Raw genomic sequence first — 24732 nt, 5'->3', positions numbered from 1 at the left:
GGGAGGGACATGGACGGTATTTAGGCAAGCAAAATAAAGCAAAGATCACTGACGGTCATTAAGTGAAACAAAATCACTCTCCATTCAGTTTAGAATCAAGATATCACACAGGATTTGTTTAAACTTCTAACAGACCAGACGTTGGGTTTCACAAAAGTGTCGTAGCGCTCGTGCTGCGTTCAGGTCACGTCGGGAGAAGCGGGAGAACGGGACGCCGTCTCGCTGCTGCAACTTGGAGGCGTTCAGGTGTTTAATGCACTGGAACGGCCACATCCAAGATGTGAGGTGAGGTCAACTGTTGTTAACAAGTTACTTCAAAATCAACCATAAATGATCTGCAGCAGATCCGGCTAAACCCTAACCCTGCCACTTCAGCAATTTGTGACGCCAAGTGGGAGATTTTGGAGCGTACAAAAAATTGCGACATGTCCTACTTGTAATCACCACTAGGCTGGTGGACGTGAACTGTTTTCCCTGGCCCGCAACTCGTATTTACGGTAAATCCGATATGACGTGAACGCAGCATTAATCAGTATTACTCAGCTGGTGGTTCGTGACCCAAAATTGAGTCATTAAATGATGAATTGTCTTTTCATAATGGGATTGAAACTGACTGGTGCATTAACTTAAAAATGTTGTTGTCTTTGTCTCATTGACTTATGATGCAGCTGAGATAGACTTAGTCCCATTGACTTACAGTGGAAATAAAATTGTCCTTGTCCCACTTACTTGCAATAGGACTGCATTTGCCTTTGTCCCATTGACTTCCTATGGAACTGAGTTGACTTTTAACACCCATATGTCTTAGGGAAACCCACATCTGGTCCCCCCAAAAAAAGAGTAACAAAAAAAACTGGTAACATTTTACTTGTAGTGCACTGTGAGGCATCATAAGCACACTAAGAGCACATGTGTATGATGTGTGTTTCTTTTTTAAAACGGAGCTGCTATGATGCATAACAAATTTAAGAGAAATCTGACAATAAAGTTGTATCGTATACACACACATTGCAATAAATTACACACCTGATCTAGTATCTAGTGTGACTGAAATTGCTGTTAGCAATAAAGTTGCCCCAGAAAGTATGAAACCTCTATAAATGTGCACCTCATGGTTATTACACCACTTTATATCATGATCCGCTTAAAATGATGAATAACAGAGTCATAAAGTGCTTATAATGTGCCTGTGGTGCCTTACAATGCTTTATGAGCAACAAGCGAAGTGTTACCAAAATCCTTCAGGTTTGGTAAGCTAAAGCAGAGAGAAGAAAAAGAAGAGGGGCGGGGTGTTGGGACGGGACGGGGCGTTGGGACGGGACGGGGCGTTGGGACAGGGTGGGGTGTTGGGACGGGGCGGGTGTTGGGTGTTGGGACGGGGCGTGGGTGTTGGGACGGGGCGGGTGTTGGGACGGGGCGTGGGTGATCACCCTAATGATTCTGGTACTGAAAGTGTCTGGAGGGAGAAAAGTGTCACTCTGAGAGTCTCTGTTAGTAAATCTCTGGAGCTTTTCCTCTCGGTTTCTACCAGGAGGCTCCTAGGAGCGACTCAGGAGCGCAGCTGTCTGTGTGTCAGTGTGTGTGTGTGTGTGTGTTTGTCTGTGTATGCCAAATCATCAGTATTAACTTAACTCTTGAAGTGTTAAGAACACTGGAAAATTTGCTGTCTGTGTGTACGCTATTTCTACATAGCGGTGTAGTGTGTGTGTGTCTGTTAGGGTTAGACCGATATATTTCTGATATGGGCCTTTTATTAGATATCGGGTATCGGCCAATCAGTGTCGTCCCCCTCTGATATATGCTGGAGGTTCCTCCGGACCACAGCTGCTTATAAACAGTCTGGAAAACCTGCAATGAAATTTCATCAAGCCGAATGTATTCCAGAGTCTCCCTGTCACTGAACAGTTGTGGCTGAAAGAATTCATTTTATATCTGTTTCAATGGAGAGTTTTAGTGTTTAGTGTAATCTGTGGGAAACGCTGACATTTTTAAAGAAAAATAGCGCAAAGATCGGCAGCTTCAATCCAAAAATACTGGTATCGGCCTTTAAAAACCCATATCGGTCGAACCCTAATGTGTGTGTGTGTGTGAGTTTGCAGCTCGTACTTGTCTCTGTGTGTCCATATAGATATCTATGTATGTTTCTCTGTCTGTCTACCTGTACGCCTACATCAATCCTGGCAGACACTGTGTTTACGTCTGTGTGTGTGTGTGTGTGTGTGTGTGTGTGTGTGTGTGTGTGTGTGTGTGTATCAGTCCTAGAGGCAGACATTGTGTGTATATCTGTGTTCATGTGTCTTGTTTACGTCTGTCTTTCTTTCAGGGCGTCTGTGTGTTTCTGTGTGTCAGTCCTAGAGGCAGATGTTGTTGCTGATCTGGCAGGTGGATCCGGTGCCGGCCTGGGACAGGAAGAGCCTCCCGTTGGGGCAGACGCAAACCTCGTAGACAGTCTGTCTGGTCCCGGAGGACGAGGAGCTGGAGGAGGCCTTCCCCTCCGGCAGCCGCATCAGACGGATCCTCCGAGCGTCCAGGGAGATCTGGAGGGGGGGAGGAGAGAGAGAGAGAGAGAGAGAGAGAGAGACGGAGGGATGAGGAGATGCGGTGGAGATTTGCATTGTGGCTTTTTCATTGAACTTCATCATCCGGTCATCCAGAGAGCTCAGGTGGGCCGCAACAAGGAGAGATGGAGAGAGAGAGAGAGAGAGAGAGAGAGAGAGAGAGAGAGAGAGTGAGAGGGAGGAAGAGAGAGCAGAGAAGAGGCGGATGCAGACATGACCGCCTCAACTTTTCAACCTGATCTCACATAAACACGTGAAATGACTCGTTGTTCATGGTGGAGGAACGCCATTTTCACATAATTCGTATCTACAGCACGTAAATCTGCATTTCAGATCACATTGCAATTTTCAACATCTGAGTTCCGGTTTGTAGTTTTCCCATCGCATCGAGTGTCATCAGTGTGTTTACATGCACAGACTATTCTGTTTTTAATCTGGTTGCTCTAGTAACCTGGTTTTGGATCTACATATAAACGTCATAACACCTTTCTGTGTGGCTAAAGGTAAAGGTCATTGTTTGTAGTCAAGAAGGCTGGTCTCCCAAAAAGAATAGTCCAAAGCACACTTCTTTGTTGCAAAAGTTAAAAAGCCTTTAATTTATGCCTTTAATTAAAGCCGTGGTACCTGGGTATGCTCTAACACTGATTATGAGAAAGCTTAGCAAGTTATATACGACTTACTTACTACATAAGGTTGAGATCTTATTCAGGTTAAACACCGGTGTTTACATGCACCTTTGACAATCTGGCATCTTATTGTGGCATGGAAACATCTAACTCCTTTCACCTTTGGTTTTCGTCATCTGCGCAAGCTCATACTCTGGTTCAGACCAAAGAAAACAAACTGTAGGTGTGATCATAGCTGGTTGCTGAACCTTTTCATACTTTTTGCCGGTGGACTGTTCTGTGTACAGGAATATCCTCTTAATTGGTTTATTTGGGACAACAGGGAGACTCACACACAGGGAATCAGAGCTCCAGGTAAACAGCTTAACCTGAATAAGACCTAAACCAGAGTATGGCCAACATCCAGGTGTGCATGTAAACAATGATGCATGGAAATGTCACACAGTACACGTGGGTGTGGATCTTAATTTGTGTTCATTTTCCAGGTCGTTGGGTAAATAAAGACTTGGTAGCTGAAGGGACTTGTTAATGGTGTATACAAGGTTTGGCTTGCTGTCAGCACTGCTGTTACTGATGACTGCCATTTGGCTTCTGCCTGTCATCATGTTGCTGCTATTGCTCATGGTAACATTTTGGTTTGAGGGGCGAGTAACTGAAGAAGCTTTGACTTCACAGGCGCAAGGAGAGAGAAATCCACCTCTGATATGAAAAATGAACTGAGGAAAAACATATTCCTGATACAGAAGTTTACTGAGGAGAAATCTACTCCTAGATAGAAATGTTGTTTCTTGAGGAGAAATCTTGTGATCATTCATACTGATAAATACTGACATTACCATGGGAGAGACAGAGAAAGAGAGATGGAGAGAGAGAGAGAGAGAGAGAGACCTGTGTAGACTGGTAAAGGAAAAGGGATCTGGTAGAAACAGACAGAGAGAGAGAGAGAGACCTACAGTGACAGAGAGACAGCTAAAAGAGAGAGAGAGCCGTAGCTTCTGTTGTCCATTCTTTCTTATATTTCACTCACGTGTCTTTTCAAAATAAAAGTACCGTGGTTCATTTTTCAGTGCGGAAGTAAAATAATTCACAGTTGATTTATTTTTAGAGGATTATATTTTACATTCCTTTTAATTTTGCAGGGGACATGTTCCTTTCGTTTCCCTGGGCCAAATGAAAATTTTCGTAGCATAAGCTTTGGGTGGCATTAATGAAAACCTGGCTGGCCACAGGTTGCCTACGCGCCTGGTTTCTACCAACGTTAGTCTGGTTACCATCCAGGCAGCGGAAAAACAGAAGTTTAGACGCTACTGCTTTGTGTAGAGCAGCGTAACAGCCAGCCAATCGGGAGCCTGTTTGACACAGAGCCATTTGATTGGCCCACAAGAGACAGTATGGTAGCCAGCAGTGACAACGTTTGAAAACAGGCAAAGACCCAAAACTGTCTAAAAACCGAGGCATTCAGATGTTATTGTTTATTTTCAATTAATGCTACTTAGTTTGCACTTGCTAGCTTCTGTAACAATATAACGTTATGAAAGGCAATAAATGTATGATTTGGCTGTTCAGAACTTTGTAGCTGCAGACCGCGACATAGATCCAGTCCGAGCCTCTGGCCCGAAGGCAGGGTCAGTCAGCTGGTTCACACACCAATTCTTCTGCCTTCTGACCACTGAAGAGAGAACAATACACACACACACACACACACACACACACAGCCACCCAGCCTCATTTTCCTTCCCTCAAATCCATATTGATTGGAAACAAAGTACCTCACTCCCTCCGCACAGACAGGAACCGCTACTGTATGAATCCCATCTCTCTAACCCCCCCCCCCCCCCCCCCTGCGCCCCCCCTCCTCCCTCCTCCCTCCTCCCCCCCGCCTCCTGGGGCTCATAGAGGGGCTTGTATTTCGCCGGCCCGAGGAGAGGAGGTGCTCTCCGGCTATAAAAAGGTAAAGGAGCCATTACCAGGCGCCTCGGGGAAGCATTGCCATCAAATGACCTGGAACACTTTTAAAGCAGAGTCTCAGCTGACTTCCTCAGACAGCTGCTATTGAGCAAATCTTTCACCAGGAGGGGCACAGAGTGTGAATGTGAGACACCGGGAGAGTCTCTGTGTGTGTGTGTGTGTGTGTGTGTGTCTGTATGTGGAGCGGGTAAGGCCTGGAGTGTGTGTGTGTGTGTGTGTGTGTGTGGGAAGTGTGTTTGTGTATTTGTAGTTGGAGAGTAAGTAAGGCCAAGAAAAAGCGTGTGTGTGTGTGTGTGTGATGTGTGGGGATAGAAATCTTAAGTGTATGTGTGTGTTTCAGTGCCTGCGCATGTGTGTGTGTGTCTCTGTGAGTCTATTTCTGTATCTGTGTGTGTGTGTGTGTGTGTGGGTGTGTGTGGGTGTCTAATGGCCAAAACCCGCCTGTAATTGCGGCGGCGGAGCCAAGGGGGTCCTGAGGAGTGTGTGTGTGTGTGTGTGTGTGTGTGTGTGTGCAAGACAGACAGATGACAAATAGACATTTAGAAGGCAGCGCTAATGGAGTGTGAGCGCGATTCCAATTATATGAATAGGTGGCAGCGAGCTCAACGGCCTTATTATCAACGGCACCGAGGTGAGGCTGTTCAGGTTCGGCTTCCAGACCGCCGCCTTGATTCCTTTTAATTGTGCCGTTTGACATCGAACTGAATCCAAGGTCACCTTCTAGAAACGAGCTGCCCCCCCCCCCCCGCTCTCCCTCGCGTCGCATTCATATCATAATGTAAGAAACTGCTTTGTGGGAAACTTTTAAACACTTTCTGCTCTCTTCCTAATCCTCCTTCCCCTGATTTTACCAGATCTGACATGACATGACGGCCGAGACCTAAGGAGGGAAATCCGTTTATCAGCGCGACAAACCGTGATAAATTTGGGGAATGGCGCTTGTGACAAATCAGAGAAATAGTTTGAGGAATTTAGGTGGGAAATAAAGGAAGGAAAGAACAGAGGAAAGAAGGAAGCATGGTAAGGAAGAAAAGAAAATGCAAAATGCTCCGTGAAACGGAGAAGGGAAAGCATAAACGAGATAAGATGGTTAAAACAAAGCAAAGGGGGGAAATGAAAGACCGAAAGAGGATAGTGGAAGGAAGCAAGGAAAGGAAAGAAGGCAGGAAAAAATGGATGTAACAAACAGGGATGCAAGAGAGGAATTTATCATTAAAGACTGAAACATTAAAGACTGAAAGAAGATGTTTGAATGGAAAGTAAATAAGGTAGGAATGAATGAAGGAGGGAAGGAAGGAAGAGAGGAAAGAAGGATGGATCATCCCGAGCAACCTCATAAACTTTTGTCAAAAATGTTCAGTATTTACCATTTCTTCTGCCATAACAGATTCTGGTGGAGGGCCAGTGTGGGAAATTGCCACCAGCCTTTGGCCAAATGTTGGTTTTTAATAAATGTCTGGCAGGGAAGTAAGCATTGTTTGGAAATGTTTTTTCCTTCTAAAAATCAGTTTGGCCAGGAAAAAATATTGAATTGAGCTGGAATCCCTTCTGCCAGTATGCTAAGTGGATAAAAAGTTAATTTGTCAGTGTGAGTGAGTGTTGTCCTCATGCAGAAAGCCTAGTGAAAAAATGGGATCGCACTTGACAATGTTTTGTTTTTCTTGATGGACAGGATGCTTTTAACCCACTGGCCTTCACCAGTGTCTGCCATGAAAACAAACAAAACACTGAAATATGAAGGGCTTGATTTACAAACAACGTACTGTATATCTTCATTTTTGAAACACCTCATCGTGATTTCTCAATATTACAAATAAACACTTGAAAATGTTACTGTACTGTAAATAAATGGCTCAAGTTAGAAAGTGATTACAGCTTCAGTACTTTGTTTACTTTCATGCCAGCAGTTGTTTTGACGGAGGCGTCACTTTTGTCAAACGATGGATATCTCAAGAGTTTTGTTCCAAACTATTTGACAAAAGTGACATCTACTCTCCCAAAATGATTTATAGCACAAAACAAAAACAAAAAAACTAAATCCAGGTACAAGGTAACTTTCGTTCATCTTTGGTAAAATAAAGACTTTTCCAGACTGGACCCTCCACATTTTAGAGATACTGAATGCTGAATGAGGAGAAGACTTTTTCTGTATGGATATACTGTATACAGTACCAGTCAAAAGTTTGGACACACCATATTTTTCTTTAGTCTAACTATTTTCCAAATTTTAGAATAGTAGTAAAGACATCGAAACTATGAAATAACACAAATGGAATTACCAAAAAAGTGTTAAACAAATCAAAACTATCTTATATTTTAGATTCTTTAGCCGCCCTTTGCCTTGATGGAAAGGCAAAAGGCTTTGGAAAGAAATTCATACATAGGATCAACTTCACGCATTTAAGCAGAAGCCTTTAGATCAAAATGGCTTTAAGAGAATGAAAAACATAGAATATTCAATCAGGTGCGTCCAAACTTTTGACTGGTAGTGAACAGCATTTAATAAACAAACTCTTCATATATTTTCTTTGCTGAGTGCGGTCCCATTCCTTCAAACAGACAGAAACGTGAACTTCCTGCCCACACCTCTCCGTCTTTGGACTCCAGGCGCAGCTCGTTCCTGCAGGTGGCCTGGATGTCTCCGGCCTCCGCCAGGATCTGGATGCCTTTAGGAGCCTCCATCAGCAGAGAGCGGGTGGGAGACTCCAGCCTGGGGAGCAGAGAGAAGCAGAGCAGCTCTGTCAGTCATCACAGCTCGTATCACGTATCATCATCATCATCATGTTGGGATGCGTGAGGTGGCAGTTGTGGATATGTAAAGGAGCAAATTCCTAATCGCGGTATAAAGGGAAGAAGTTTAGGGTCGGATCACAGCTACAGTTTGGTTTCTTTGTTCTGAACCATAGTGGGAAGTCACAAGTAGCTCATTTATTGGTTTTGGTAAACTGTCTTCCTGCAAAGTTAGAGACTTTCACCTCATCTTGACTTGCCCTCGGTTCATTTTGTAATGCTACGTTTTCCAAGCATGAGTAACTGCTGGCTATCAGATGTCAACATCCGTCTCCTTCTACCCATAAACTCTTGCGTTTTGTGGTTGCTTCCTATTGCTGGTTGAATCTTGTTCTCACTCCTAAGAAACCGCACTGCAGTTTGCTTGGAGGAGGACCGAGAGGGTTAATAAGGGTTAAAATAATCATATTATGACACTGTGTGTGGGAAATTACAACCAGAAGAGTAGAGAGCAACAACACACATAGGGAAGAATGAGTTTGCATTCATATTCAGTTCACAGAAACACATAACTCAAAGACAATACACTATAAACACACTCCCGGCAAGACAATACAGGAGTGTCTTGTTTAACATACTTCATTCTTCATATTCTTCTTTCACTTTCACTTGTAATTTACTCACTGCCTAATTATGATTACAGGATTGCATATACCAAATATAGAAAACAGGATAACAAGCACCACCTATATAATATTGTATATAATATGTAACATAGTGACTAGCGATGTGATGTGATTAGGGAATTCAGACACTGATGTATTATACTGTTGCAAGTAAGTAATTGTAAGTCACTCTTCATAAGCTAAATGACTGAATTATCATGTAAGAAGAAATAATCTAAATTAACATTCAGGAAATGCAAACTGCCAACTCCATAAATGACAACACACAGAGAGTAAGCCATGGAAAACAACGCCTATGAAACTGAAAAACATATTTCCATCTATAACGATGCATCAAGAATAATGCATATAAATCGACGCCCGTGGCAAAGAAAACAATAAAGCAGGATTCAGAACATGAAAACACAACTATTTACAGTACATGGAGAAAATGCCTCTAGATTCACATTAGCATTTTTTTTTCCCCAAGAATTTTAGAGCACTTCAGCTGCACCTTCCCCGCAGTGTGATGTGTCCTTCCACACTGCAGAGCTGAGAGTCTTACATACATCTAAGCATTTCACCAGAGGGATCAAACTGCAGGGGGCAACAAGGAGCGGCCGGCCCGGAGAAGGAAGGCCGGTACGGGTATTGAACCTGTGATCTTTGTTACAAGCCGACTTAAGAACATGGAAAAACACACAGTGATCATGACAGATCGGGCGGCAGGGTGGCCTTGTGGTTACTGAGGTTGTCCGCCAGTGAAACACGTCGTCGCACATTGAGGCACAAGCCAATAACAAGGAGCATCGACGCTCCAAGTTTCATCAAAATCGGACAGTTAGAAATTTTGACTTTTGACCTTTGACCTGATCTACAACACCTCCATGAGGCCAAACAGTATCATTTTTTATTTTATTTTTTTGAAACACAGTGCCAAAATTCAAGTTTCATCAAAAACGGACCAGTGGTGTCTCAGATATCATCTTTGATATCACATTTTGAAGTTAAAAATGTTGACCTTTAATTAGGCTAATCAGTGTAATTCTTTAAAGGTCCCATATTCTACACTTTCCAGTGTTGTCACTTTCGAGTGGTGTCATGAACCAAAAACTCTCTCAATCCATTTTTACACGTTCATTTTCCAGCATCTCTCTGAGCCTTACCAAGAACAGGCTGTTTCTGTCGCTGTGTCTTTAAGGCTCATTAATATTAACGACCCCTCTGTTCTGATTGGCTAACCGCTTCAAGAGTGAAACGTGAGACGCCGCGGCCCGGCAGCTACAGGTAGGGAAAACTCTCCGGTAATAAACAATGACAACCGCTCAACCGCTTTGAAAAAAACACTTTGTTAGTCTATTATTTCTTACAAAAATGATAATGAGCGAACCTTTGTGACGCCACAAAGTGACGGAAGTCCAAACGGCTCGTTTAGAGGCTCGCTTTTCTAATTTTCGAAACACATCCAACTCCTTTATAATCAAAGAGGAAAGGGAAATCCTGTTTTACACGATACGGGACCTTTAAACACGGGAACACAGAGTGAAGATGCATCATCCCTCCAAGTTTCGTCAAAATCAGACCGCGGCGTCTAAAAAAAGTCAAGGATTACATTTAGCAAGGCATCTTATCAGGAGGCAGAGTGCGTCAACAGAAGACGATAAAGAGTGAGTCACATGCACACGCACACACACACACCATAAGGACCTGCAACAAGAATGCCTAACAAAGTGTCTTTTTCAGAGAAATGCAGCATAACCTTGGATTTGACACCTGAACACTATAGCCCACCTTCCTGCTGTAACCATGGCTGCTTAGCGCCGCCTGTGTGAATGGCACACCTTACACGGATTAAAAACCATCCCGCTCTTCACGTCTTGACAAAAGACAACTCATAGCCACAAGCAAATCTTTACAGGAAGCACAGAAGGTGTCAGGATGCTTCAGTGAATTCAGGACAGCAGAGGAGGTCTCTATAGCATTCCTGTCTGCCTGTCACCATGGCGGCTGTAGATAAAATATGTGCTATTCTCTACTGGGAATCTTTTCGACGATATGACACACAGTGTATTCAACTGGGGGGGATCTTGCGCTGTTGTTGTGAGTGAGCTGCAGCTATTAGTGGCTATGTTTACATGCGCAGATACACGACATCCATTCTTAACCCGGGCGCTTGACGGTTTTGGGTTGACGCACGTAAACGCTCAATCTGCGGACAGGAATATTCTGTTTTAATGGGTTATTCGTGGAAACAGGGATTCTCTTGCAGGGTATCAAAGGTTCATTTAAACAGCTTAACCCGAATAAGACCTTAAAGGGTAACTTCGGTATTTTTCAACCTGGACCCTATTTTCCCATCTTTTTGTGTCTAAGTGACAAAAGGGGACAACAATTTTTGAAATTGGTCCAGTATTGAGCGAGATCACTTCAGCCGGCAGCCGCGAAACGAGCTGCAATGTAATCCGACGGGGCAAATCGCACCGTCAATGTACGTCCACTAAAAGTTCTTGTTTTTGCCACTGACAGGCTCAGATTGTTATTATAAGTGTCTGACAACATTATGGAAAGAGAACAGAGAAATTAAACGTTTTTCTTTACCTTTCGCTTGATCCGGTCTGTCATTTCTCTGTAGGGTCCTTTCCATAATGTTGTCAGACACTTATAATAACAATCTGAGCCTGTCAGTGGCAAAAACAAGAACTTTTAGTGGACGTACATTGACGGTGCGATTTGCCCCGTCGGATTACATTGCAGCGATCTCGCTCAATACTGGACCAATTTCAAAAATTGTTGTCCCCTTTAGTCACTTAGACACTAAAAGATGGGAAAATAGGGTCCAGGTTGAAAAATACCGAAGTTACCCTTTAACAAGAGTATGGCCAATAGCCGGGTTACTCAGTGCATGTTAACGTAGCCAGTGTGTCATGGTTGCTGCAGGAAAGGAAAGGCTAAACGCTCAATACTCAACGCTCTGCCTCTTCCGGTCTCTCAGCTCTTCTTTCCCTGCAGCCTCAGTCATTCCTCCCAGCGGCCTCCACTACTGTACTGACCTTCCCACTCGTCTGTTCTGGTGTCAAACAATAGAGGCTTTGCAGTGCATCAAAAATCTCCCAGCAAACACCATCTTGCATCATCATTGCGGTCCATAAAAGAATTGTCTGTGCATAAATAATGGCTAAAAAAAAATAACAACCAAGCTAGAAAAAGAGAGACTCTTGATTGTAGTGGTAGTTAAAAGTACTAAGTAAAAGTGGTAGATTAGGTAGGTAGATTTGATACTAAATTTAGGTTATTGTGACACAGTAAACTCTTGTCTTTAGTCCAAAACACTCTGAGTTGTAGCTTGAAAAGATTCAGCTCAGTTAACCTGAACCCCATTTGGTTTTTGGATTTGTTAGCTAGCTAACCAGCCAGCAGGCTAATTTAGCAAAGCAACCAATGTTAACAGTAGCATGCAATTACGAGCCACTACAAACGCTGTTTGCCTCAACTAGATATGTTAGCTAGTGCGCAAATCAGACGGTGAAGCTGACATTATCTAAACACAAAATTGATCAAATTTATCAGTGACAAAATGATGTGTTCTGTCAAAAAGAGCACAGAAATTCACTTTGTCTATTCAGTTCTTTTGAGACGGCCAAGTTGTACGTTTAGAAACACAATCAACTGATCTCAGCCACTGTTGCCCAAGAGCTGAGGACCTCCAATATGGCCGCCAGAGAGTGTGTTACATCACCTGAAACACCTATATACTTTACGACCCCTCTCAACCCTGAGTCACTCCCCCACCCCTCTAATCTGCTTTTGTCTGAAGTTTAAAAAATCTCCTTAGCTCTTATTTCTCATATCTGTTCTTAGCACTTCTCTACCTTAAATGATCATTAACGGGTCACAGGAACGTAGTTATGACAGGGCACAACGAGAGCTGAACTCTTTAGTGCTGGTTAACAAGGATCATTATTTCTTTTTTTATTTACTGAACTTTTATTTTAACCAGGAAGTCCCACTGAGAACCAATTTCTTTTACAATGGAGACAGAGGCAGCACTGATAATAAATAATAATAATAAACAATGTAAGCACAAACAGCACACACATAAAACAATGAAGTTTAAAACATGAAATAAAACCTACCAAGTGCCACATAGTCTAGTAGGATAAAAGTTTTTACAGCCTGAAACGAGAACAGCTGCAGCTTTCAGTGACAATGGCCGTTCATTTCCCTTTAAAATCAGCCAATGACAAGAGACTGTTAGGTTTTACTGTTCTGCAGCTCATTCCAGGACAAAATAAGACAAACTCTTCTTGGCACCTTCTGTACGAACGCTTGGTGTTTTACAATAGAGCCATCTATTTGATCTAAGATTGTGCCTTGCGTGTGTCAATAGAAATGTAGAATTAATATACATAAGCAATTTGCCAAGGATGGCCTTATAAATAAAAATATACCAGCGCTGCATCCGATGTGCAGCAAGTGATTAAAGTTTCATCTTAACATTTCCGAGTTTCACTCACTGTTAGTTGCTCTGTTTCTTTCTTTCTTTCTTTTTCTTTTTTTTCTTTCTTTCTTTCTTTCTTTCTTTCTTTCTTTCACACCATCCATTTTCACTCACTGTTAGTTGCTCTGTTTCTTTCTTTCTTTCTTTTTTTTTCTTTCTTTCTTTCTTTCTTTCTTTCTTTCTTTCTTTCGCACCATCCATTTTCACTCACTGTTAGTTGCTCTGTTTCTTTCTTTCTTTCTTTCTTTCTTTCTTTCTTTCTTTCTTTCACACCATCCATTTTCACTAACTTAGTTGCTCTGTTTCTATCTTTCTTTCTTTCTTTCTTTCTTTTTTCTTTCTTTCTTTCTTTCTTTCTTTCTTTCTTTCTTTCACACCATCCATTTTCACTCACTGTTAGTTGCTCTGTTTCTTTCTTTCTTTCTTTCTTTCTTTTTCTTTTTTTTCTTTCTTTCTTTCTTTCGTTCTTTCTTTCACACCATCCATTTTCACTCACTGTTAGTTGCTCTGTTTCTTTCTTTCTTTCTTTCTTTCTTTCTTTCTTTCTTTCTCTTTCACACCATCCATTTTCACTGACTTAGTTGCTCTGTTTCTATCTTTCTTTCTTTCTTTCTTTCTTTCACACCATCCATTTTCATGCACTGTTAGTTGTTCTGTTTCTTTCTTTCTTTCTTTCTTTCTTTCTTTCTTTCTTTCACACCATCCATTTTCACTCACTGTTAGTTGCTCTGTTTCTATCTTTCTTTCATTCTTTCTTTCACACCATCCATTTTCACGCACTGTTAGTTGTTCTGTTTCTTTCTTTCTTTCTTTCTTTCACACCTTCATCCACCGCCTCATTCTCTCCTTCCTTCCTTCTTTACTTTCTTCCTTCTGTCCTTCCTTCCATCCCTCCTTCCTTCCTTCCTTCCTTCCTTCCTTCCTTCCCTTGTCCCTGGTCCAGCTTGGCTGCTGCAGTATTGATTGCATGAGAGCCAGGAACCAGGATCAAACAACCAGGAACATTTAAATCCCAATAAGAAGTTGTCAGCTGTCAGTTTTTGCCCACATCACAGCTTATGGATGTGGGTGAATAAATGAATCATACACTGTGCTGCTTTTACAGTTCAAGCACACATATCGGCTGTTGCAGAAAATCATATAACAACCACTTTTGCTTTGTTCTATTGCCAAAGTCTTATTCAAAGCATGAGACAGAACACCAGCGCCAAGTCCTGATTCATCTGGAATAATCGTCATTTATCATCAACAAGGGAAGTGGCCTGTGACAAAGTGCCAGGCAGAGAAGCTTTTCTGATTTTATTCTTTATTTTGAAAAGCTAATAAGAAGTTTGAATTGCACCTCTCTCCATGCACACAGCAATGAGAATATAACCATCTATTTCACTCCAATTATGTGAATTGGTGTAAAGCTGTTCGCTACAATTTGAATATAATTCCCCTCGAATCAAAGACTGATGATGATGATTAGAGGTGGGACCTCAACTCCATCTCCAACCTGTCTGTCTGTCTGCCTCTCTCTCTCTCTCTCTCTCTCTCTCTCTCTCGCTCGCACACACACACACACACACACACACACACACACACACACACCCTGCAGTAATGTAAAATAGTAGAGAGCTGTTGTGGTCGGAGCGAGAGCGAAAACTATTGATTATTTAGTATTTGGGCACAGGAGGACATCCAAAAACAATTAAATGGTACAAACCAGTTTACCATTGCCTTGTTATTAATAGCTTTACCCAAAAACAAAAATTATGATAAAACACAAAAACACAAATTGGTGTATCATGTGACTAAATATCAAAGGTCAGCATGCAGGTTGTCCTTTTCTCCACAAAGCTATTACAAATTAATAATCACAGTAATCACACTCAATAAATACCTTTTCAGTTGTTTACTGCAATTCCACATTAACGTTTACTCCCGACTGGGTTTAATATGTACCAGCCTGTTAAAAACTTTTTGTTGATGCATCCCCAGAAGTTCTGCCATCGCAGCCAAGCTTAAACAGCGAGCGTGGTCAGCAGATAATAGCGAGCTTCCGGCATTAATAAATCACATCTACTGCTTATTTCCATAATTCCCTCCCTCTATTTTTCACACCAGCCTTGGAACACCAAAAAAAGACGTATCCAAGCACAAAGATGATTGATCCATGTTTTCCAAGAGCAAAAGCTCCGTCCATTTTGCATTCGCTACCTTCATCTGGGCCCCCGTGTTACTTTCCAACACAACTAATATGTGATGCAGAAGATTAGAGAATAGAAAACGATGATGCACAAGAACAAGAACGAGAATGTTTTTACATTGCTTGGGATATTATTCTCCAAACTTGCCAATGGCAGCGTAAACAAAGTCCTTCTACCTGCTGTCTAGAAGATAACCTTAATGCCACAGAGGAAGAGAAAGGGAGAACTGAAACAGTCATATTAGCAGAAGTTGGAGTGATAGTAGCAAAAGTAACAGAATAAGAAGAGGAGAAGAAGTAATAGAAGAAGAAGGAGGAGTCTCTTGTGTTGTTGGTGTAATCCCCTGCAGACGTCTAGCATCGTTCTCCAAATTTGCCCGTGGCAGATTTAATGAACAAAGTCTGTGTGCCTGCTGGCTGAGATGATAACCTGAACGTCCCAGAGGAGGAAAAGGGCTGAGAGGGACTGAAGTGGCGGTACTTGCAGTGGCAGTAGCGGTGGCAGTTGTAGTACTGGTGGCATTAGAAGAGCAGAGGTTAATAGTAGTGTTCACAGTAAAAGAGGAAGTGCAGCAGTAATGGTTAAGAAGACGAAAGAGGAGAGGCAGCAAACTAAAACTCCTGTTAAAGTGGCGGAATCTCCCGCAGAGGGGAATAAAATCATTTGGTAAGGCACTTTATGTTCGAGTTCAACGTCAAAAAAGTGTCAGTAATGGAACGAGGAGGTGCCGCCCGTGTGAAAAATGTTTGCAGTAATGGTTAAGGCGAGGCACTTTAGATAACAGCACCCAGCGCACAGCGTGTTATGTTATGGAAAAAGGGAATGGAGACCTAGAGAGAAAGAGCAGAGAATTCACCCGTCCTCCTCTAGAGGCTTCCCTTTCAGTGCAGTTACAGCTACCATGCTGTGATCAAGAAAACCTGCCGCCACCGATGCATTATGGGTGATTCTGATGGATAGGCCGTCTGCTGATCTATACTTTCCGAAACGACGCCGCTCAGCTTTTCTTTCAGCGTGCCTCCTGAGATTTGTAGTTGCCAAGAGTTTCCACCCTTCCTCTGATCAGGTTAATGGGCTATTACAAACTTAACATCCAATTATATTCGTTTGAAGCTTATTCTTATGGATTTTCTGCTCGGTTGCATCGTATACAGCAGCATACAGGATAAGGGAGAAGGAGTGGTAGGAAGATAAAGGTGAGGGAAGTGGAGTTGTGACTGAAAAGTTGCAGGTTTAACTCTCTGGACCGTCTGGGAATATCTGGGCCAAGATTAAAGGAACAGTTCACCCAAAAACATTAATATGGGTGCTCATTTATTGAATTTGACGATTAAATACAAAGTAATTGTATTGTTTGTATTGTTTAAAACAGTATTTCTACCTATTTTCAAATCTTGTGCTTTTATTTTGAAGGCTAAATGGCCTGTAAATTGTTTCTGCTAATTCAAGCCAGTCTTACTTATCGAGGCGCGGACACATGATGTGTTTTGAAATAACAGCTAGAGTGGCGATTTCAGCTACATAATGGTGTAAATGTCTTTTCAAGTCACTTTGGGATCTGTTGGCTCCAAGAGACTTGGATTATCCTGGAAGAGCTGCATGGAGCCATTTTATGGTTATTTTCCATTATTTTTTGAAGTCTGAAGACAGGTCTCCAACAACTTCATTTGTTTTGGAGAAAGCTGCAATGTACTTCTTCTCCGGGACTGTTGTATGGACTAACAAACTTTACCTGAATTTCTACTGGCATGGGGGTGAGTAGATAATAACTGAATTTTCAATTTTATCTGTGTCACAACAATAGAAACTAGCCCTAGTTTACCTTGGCAGGTGAACCAAAAACTTGATTTTGGACACTGCCAGTAAGCAGGTTTAATCAGGTTTGATCCCAGCAACAGGCAGCATGTCTCCAAGACACTGAAGCTGCTCTCTGACCCCTCAGAGGGTTATCTGAAGAAACATATTCTTAATTGCAGTGTGTGTAATACGGCGATTAATTAAACATGAACCATCTGATGCCTGCCAGCCTTAACACAACGTTTAAAATCAAAGCAACTCTTGTGATGAGGCCTTACGATGAGGGCAGATTCAAAACAAGCAGTCCATTAAATTACCGATGGTTTAATTCACAGCAAGCGATTTCCCAGACTCCCCTCCTCTCTCTATTTCCGACTCATAAAAAAATCAAAGCGATCACTCTGACTCATATCGTTCCCTTGGCCTGTTTCTGCTGTCTGTGTGTCTGTACTCGTTTCCTTGCCGTTGCCTGCGTCGACAGCGCCGGACGGGTTATTAGTATTCTGGCTAACGCCGCCTCGTGTCTCTGGATGCCACCAGAGGGAAAATAAAAACAGATTAGGGCCAACACGATGTAACATCGACGTATCCGGGCGTCGAGTCTGCATCGACGAGACTCGACTAATCTGACGCTTTGCCAAAAAAACAGAGAGAGGGGGGCAAAAAAATTGATCCCGTCGAGGCCGTGGTGGGAATACTGAGAGGCAGCAGACTCACCAGCGCCACATCAAGAGTCCAGTATCAAGTTAATATCTTAAAGAAAACAAAAGTTTCTAGGACTTTTCAATGCAATATGGTTTTAATAGGATAAAAACTTGAGTTTGAATTTATTGAAGTTCAAACTGATTATAGAAATCAATCATTCCATACAAATTCAGAAAACAGAATTTAAATTCAGTCGTCTGCTGGAACAAATCTCATCACTTTCAATCATTTACACAAACACAAGATCTCAAGTCAAGACTTTAGAAACCTTTTCAAGTCATCAAAGTACAAGTCAAAGTCAAGTCCCAAGTCAGCAGAACCCAAGTCAAGTCAAGTCTCAAACAATTCAAATTGTGACTCGAGTCCCCACCTCTGGTAGAAACCCCCCCCGCCTCCTCCATCCTACTCCCAATCCTCCTCCTCTTCCTCCTCCTTCCTCCTCCTCCTCCTCTGTTTCTCTGAGTTTGAATCACTGTGGATGGGAGATAAACAGCTCCACCTCCTCCACCACTCCTCCTCTTCCCTCCCCTCTCCTCCTCTCTCCTCCCTCGTTCTCCCAGGCTGCTCCTCCAGGAGTCGGGCGTCGACATGTTTCTCTCTCTCTTGTGTTTTTATTCGTTCCCTCCTTCCTCTACCTATCCTTCTACTCCTGTGAACTGAATCTGTTTCGTTCTCTTGCGTTCTCTCTTTCCGTCTCTCTCACTCTCTCTCTCTTGTTCTAATATAAATACCACATATTTCACATTTCAAAATCCATATTTAAGTAAGAAATCATGACTGAAAGTAACATATGTAAGTAAAAATTAAGTAACTGTAAGTATATGTAACAACAACAACAGTATATGTAAGTAATAAAACTCTTTCCCATACAGTATTTCCCACCAATACAGCGTAATGTATCTAATGCCCTATATGTTTATATAACCCCACAATTGTTTATATTCTATTTTATTGCATTTATTGTATTATTATAGGTCATTTTCTATTCTATTTTTGTGTTTTCTGGTCTGTTCTTTCTTTTTTTCCCTGCTGTATCCTATTACTTTTCTGGCTGCCACAACCTCATTTCCCCACGGGGATCGATAAAATTTCATCTTGCTCTCTCTCTCTCTCTCTCTCTCTCTCTCTCCAGTTCTCTCCTCCTCCATCTCTCTTTCTGTCTCTTTCTCTCTCTCCCTTCCTTTCTTTCGGTCTCTCGGCAGCACCTCATATCTCCAGCTGAGATCAAAGGTTAATAACTTTTCACGCTTCCTCCTCATATCGCCGGAGTTCAGATAACAACGGAAATGATTGGAGTTTTTTTGACATGAAAGAAATTGTAAACCTGTACAGTTTTAAACCTACGCACGGCTTTTATCCTCTGCCTGTGGGTTGGTGCGAGTCCCTTTTCTGTCCTCGGCAATGCCTCAAATGATCTGCCACCGTTTCCGTATGGTGCGAGCACGCCGGTCAGAACAGGTCGGCGTTATAAATATATAGCGCTGAGGGGTTGAAATGGGCTCTCGATGCCACGCAGCAAATCACAGGTTAAATGGCCAATAAGAGTGCAGCTGATTGCTCGGCGGGGCTTTGTGCGGCGCCGCCGAATGGCGAAACCCCGGCCGCTGACCTGAACACTCGCCCCCAGGAACAGACCGTCCTCTCAATTACTCAGATAAGTACAAACTGAAGGTGTGGAGGAGAAGGAGCGTGGAGGAGGAGGAGGAGGAGGAGGAGAGAAAAAAAGAAAAGGGAGAAGAAAGGGCCGGCCGTGAGCGAGAGAGGACGGAAAAAGATCGGAGAGGAAAGGACAGGAAGAAGCAAGGGGGCGGGCAAGGGAGGGGAGGAGAGGAGAGGAGAGAAGAAGAGAGGAGAGGAGAAAGCAGGAGGAGGGGAGGGAAGGACAGAAGAGGAGGACACAATGAGAGTGGAGGGCAAGAGGATGGGGGAGAAGAGAGGAGATAGAAGAGGAAGGGAGAGGAGAGGAAAGGAGATGAGGGGAGAGGAGGAGAGGAGAGGGAAAGAGATGAAAGTGGAGAGGAGGAGAGGAGACAAATGGAGAGACTAAGAAAAGAGGTAAGGAGAAAATAAGGGTAAGGGAGGGAAGAAGAGGATCGGAGAGGAAAGGAAAGGAGAAAACGGGGGAGGGACGAGAAGAAGAGGACACAGGGGGGGGAGGGGGAAAGCCAAAGGGATGAGAGGAGAGGCAAGGAGAGGAGACAAATGGAGAGAATGAGAAGAGGGGGAAGGTGAGAATATGGGAGGGAGGAGAGAAGAGGATCAGAGAGGAAAGGAAATGAGAAATCTGGGAAGGGAAGGAAAGCAGAGGAGGATACAAGGAAGTTGAGGGGAAGAGACTGAAATGGAGGAGGAGGAGGAGGAGGAGGGCATGAAAGCAAAAGGGAGGAGAGAGGATGAGTGGAGGAGAGGAGAAGAAAGGCATCAGAGAACAGGGGAAAGGCAAAGGGAGGAGAGGAGAACGAGGGACAGAAGACAGCATGGGAAGTGGAGGAGAGGTTGGGAGCGGAGGGGGAGGAGAAGATGAGGGTGAAAGAGGAGAGAAGACGAGAGGAGACTGGAGGAAGAGAGAGGCAACGAGAGAGGAAGAGAGGAGATGAAATGAGCGTAAGAGGAGAGGGCAGAGAAAGAGAGAGGGTAAGAGCTGAACGGGGGCAGGGATGGAGGAGAGAGGAGAGGAGGAGAGGGGAGGAGGAGGAGAGGAGAGAGGGGAGGAGAAAAGGGGAGGAGGAAAGGAGGGGAGAGGAGAGGAGAAGGGGAGGAGAGAAGGGGAGGAGGAGAGGAGAGGAGAGAAGGGGAGAGAAGGGAGGAGAGAAGGGGAGGAGAGAGGGGAGGAGAGAAGGGGAGGAGGGGAGAGGAAAAGGAGAGGAGAGAAGGGAGGAGAGAAGGGGAGGAGAGAGGGGAGGAGAGAAGGGGAGGAGGGGAGAGGAGAAGGAGAGGAGAGGAGAGAAGGGAGGGGAGAAGGGGAGGAGAGAGGGGAGGAGAGAAGGGGAGGAGGAGGGGAGAGGAGAAGATGAGGGTGAAAGAGGAGAGAAGACGAGAGGAGACTGGAGGAAGAGAGAGGCAACGAGAGAGGAAGAGAGGAGATGAAATGAGAGTAAGAGGAGAGGGCAGAGAAAGAGAGAGGGTAAGAGCTGAACGGGGGCAGGGATGGAGGAGAGAGGAGAGGAGGAGAGGGGAGGAGGAGAGGAGAAGGAGAGGAGAGAAGGAGAGAGGAGGAGATCTTAATGCAACATGCTTCAGACTCTGCACACCAGTCTGCTTCCTGGTTTGCAGTGACATGTCGTCTCCTCTAATGATTAAAAATCACCTGAGATGTTGAGCCGCTAAAGAGTGAGAACAGAGTGAGAACTCCCACAGCGAAATGAGGAATAGTTCAATTTCACTATACTTTAATTCACAAGATAGTATGTAGAAGAACGACTATCCTATTCATACCCAGCAAACATTTAGAGGTAATAAATGTGATGCTGACACTGAAAACCTGTAAATACAGCACCAAACTGAAAGATGAGATAACGTTTGTAATCGTCCACAGCTGCTGCTCGATTCTAAATTGATTCCAACTTCAAATGAAAATCAACACAAAAATGTAAGTTGTACAACAAAACTAATTTATTACATTACCACAAAATGGTACAAAACTTGGTACAAATGTTCTATAAAGTCTGGTTAGCTCAGCGTGTTTTGTAGCAACTGTCCCATTGATGAATTAATTAATTACAAAGTTGTTTCAATTAAACAGTTTCTTCAATTCCAGAGTTTGGAGTCGAGATTGCAACAGGAGTCGACTCTAAATCCGTTTATTAGTAGAATCGACTCTTCTGGAGTCGACTCTCCAGCCCTAATTTTGTGAAATCGAGGCTTAAATATCGTCCTGATATCGGTTCAAAACAGTTTCCAAAACTGTTTTAATATGAATTTTTACCGTGCCGTTATATCATGTTGCTTATTTGGGTTGACACTGAACTTGACCACCTCCTGCATGTCGCCATCCATCCAGTGCATGCTGGGTACGTTTCACTCTCACCACTGTTATCTCCCCATGTACAGTGTAGATAGTTATACAGTTCCAGTACTGAATCAACAACAGAAATCCTCCCATATAGGGGTTCAAAACCTGATGAAACTGGGGGTCCGTGGCCTGATGTATCAATCTCTGGTCCCTGATATGAAAACCCAAAGTAAGACACTTCACATCTCATTCCGCCCGAGAAATAAATCCCACATCCATCTCACTGCTGTGTTTCCGTTGTTTTTTTTCTTTTGCAATGCATTCACGCTGCTTCTTCTTATTGCTTCACATATATATATATTCCTTTATCTGTGCGCTGAATTGGTCGGGACATCAATCAAAGCCGCTGTCAGATTGTCCCATCCTGCCATTTTCCCTTCACAAAGGCATCCGTCTGATGCAAGGACACGTCCTGTAGACGCCACCGCCGCATTACGGCGCAGACGGATCTGACGGTTACGATAAAAAACTGACAACTCCGATGGGGGGGGGTTGGATGGGATATGTGTGTGTGTGTGTGTGCGTGCATGTGTGTGTGTGTGGGAGGGAGGGGGGGGGGGGGTAATATGACATACCGAAATGGGACGTGAATCCTCGATTGCTACCTGCCATGGGTTCGGCGAGATTACAGAAAGATTAGATTTTACCCATGCTCCAACGAGCTCGGCCCTCCTTTTTCCCCACGTAATTGGATAGTTTGGGCCGTATTTCATTCTCAATCGGCCGGTTGTCAGCGGCGACGCATAAACAGAGTGGGGAGGTGGAAAAAAATAATAAAAACTCATCGCCATAGACTCCGACTGTCAATTTATACGGAGGATCTCATGATGAGGGGCTTTGGAGCATCGCTCAGAAATGATCTGCGCCTTTCTGATGGGACGGTTTCTATTTTTTTTTTTATGATTTGAAGCGATGATCTTCGGAGCGGCGCGGCGGTGATTGATGAGTCACGGTTCATGCGGCGGTGCACACCCTCCCGAAACGCCGTTATTAGATATTTGTCATCAAAGTCCTTCTCTCTCCGTCCTCTAATTCCCTTCACGCTGCCTCTCTGTCACATCAAGCTCCTCCTCTTTTCTCTCTGTGTCTCTCTGTCCCTGTTTTCTCTCTCTCTCTTTCTTTCTCCTGCTCTCCTATTTCTTCTCCCCTCTCTCTCTCTCTGCCTCTGTCACACAGAGCTCTTTCTATTCATCTCTCTATCCATTTTCTCTCTCTCTCTCCGTCTTACTTTCTCCTATTTCATCCTCTCTCGCTCCCTCTCTGTCACCTACAGCTCTCTCTATCTCTCTCCCTGTTTTCGCTTTCTTTCTTTCTTTCTTTCTTTCTTTCTTTCTATACTTGCTTCTCTCGCATTTGTCTGTCTTTTATACTCTCAATCCTCTCAATCTCTTTTGTCATCTCTTCTCTTTTGTTTTTTTCTCTCACTCCCTCTCATTCTCTAATCTTCGTTCTCTTTTTTCTCTCCATCTCTTCTCTCTCTCTCTCTCTCTCTCTCTCTCTTTCTATCAGCTTTCTTTCTCTCTCTTTCACACTCTCAGTTTAATTAGAATCAAAGAGCTTCATTGATGTCATGGGATTTTTCTTACATTGCCGAAGCGGTTATTCAACAACAGCATATATACAAAAACATAAAAACAACAGAACATAGATAATAAAGCGAATGCTCTAAATATAACTAATCAATTGAACTTAAACCATTTAAAGAAAAAAATCCCCCCTTGGATACTCTGTGATGAAGTGATGAATTGTTGAAGTGTGATGAAGTGTTGTAATTTCATTTTTTCGGTGAACCCGCTTTCCCCCAGCCTGCTTTGTCTACTTCTACTTCAGTTAGTGATTTCCTACTTTTCCCAGAATGCCTTTCGACAAAGTCCAGACAACAGGCGTGAACTTGTTGCATTCAGCTGTTGGTTTTCACTGTTTGTGGAGAGAGAAATAGCGATAGCGACAGCACAGTGAGAGCAAGAGAGTGAGTTTTTTCAGTTGAGGAAAAGTGAGTCGCTTTCCTTACTCAAGACGCAACATGTCTTGTAGCTGCATTGCATTCTGGTCTATTTTACGATGGATTTCTTCCTGTTCTGTTTGGCCAGTTATCCACAGGGAGAAGAAAAATACTCCACCAAACAAACAAAATGGACCCAGAAATGTAAGATACATCACTAATAGCTGTTTCTTTTTTTATACCAGTGTTTTAGAGTGGAGCGTTCCTTTAAGACAGTAGTAATTACATTTTCAGTTGAAAAAGATAAACGAGTCATTGAATAATTAATCAGGAAAAGACGAGTGGAGCAACATTTACAGAACGCTGAACATGTTGGTAGTTTAATTTTTCCTTTTCTGTCTCAGTTTTTTCTTCTGTCACCTTTTGTCTCACTCCTTCACGGCTCTCTCTCTTTCATTCTCTATCTCTCTGTATTGCTTCTTTCTTCCTTGACTACCCACTGTCACCAAACATCTCTCTCTCTCTCACTGTCACACAGTGTCTCTCTCTCTCTCTCTCCGCTCTGATTGACTGTCATCACATCTGACAGCGCAGGCATGAGAGAGATGATAAACAAGACGTTTACACAGAGGAGACGTCCACGGCTGTCCACACACACACACACACACACACACACACACACACACACACACACACACCAGCATGTAAGGACACACGCATCACACAAAACACTCATACAAGGAGAGGACATGCACACATACAAACAAGGACAGGACAGATGTACACACATGTACATATGCAAGGGCCCAATAATAAACACAGGGACAGGACACACACACACACACAGTGAAAGAGAGAGCGACAGAGAAAGGACAGGACACACAGAGCCACACACACACACACACACACACACACCCAGTCACAGTGTTGAATGTGACTGATGCCTGTCAGAGGCTGATAACCTCTGTCACCTGTCTGCCTCGGGCCCTGCAGTTTCTTCCCTGATTCCTCCTGTGTGTGTGTGTGTGTGTGTGTGTGT

The 24732-nt window shown here is 43.4% G+C and overlaps 1 protein-coding gene across 1 annotated transcript in view; it reads right to left on the bottom strand.

Moving 5' to 3' along the window:
- Positions 1–2341: 2341 nt before the first annotated feature.
- sgcd (sarcoglycan, delta (dystrophin-associated glycoprotein)) overlaps positions 2342–24732 on the bottom strand; it is a 153094-nt gene continuing 130703 nt past the window's right edge. Inside the window, exons 7-8 of the mRNA XM_078286903.1 lie at positions 7739–7862; positions 2342–2537 (exon numbers count right to left, since the gene is read on the bottom strand). Coding sequence (XP_078143029.1) covers positions 2352–2537; positions 7739–7862 — 310 coding nt within the window. The 3' untranslated portion in view covers positions 2342–2351. The remainder of the gene's footprint in view (positions 2538–7738; positions 7863–24732) is intronic.

Source organism: Centroberyx gerrardi, chromosome 11, assembly GCF_048128805.1.
Source record: "Centroberyx gerrardi isolate f3 chromosome 11, fCenGer3.hap1.cur.20231027, whole genome shotgun sequence".
Taxonomy (NCBI): domain Eukaryota; kingdom Metazoa; phylum Chordata; class Actinopteri; order Beryciformes; family Berycidae; genus Centroberyx; species Centroberyx gerrardi.
Note: the sequence above shows the minus strand (reverse complement) of the source record. Positions and strands in the feature narration are given on the sequence as shown.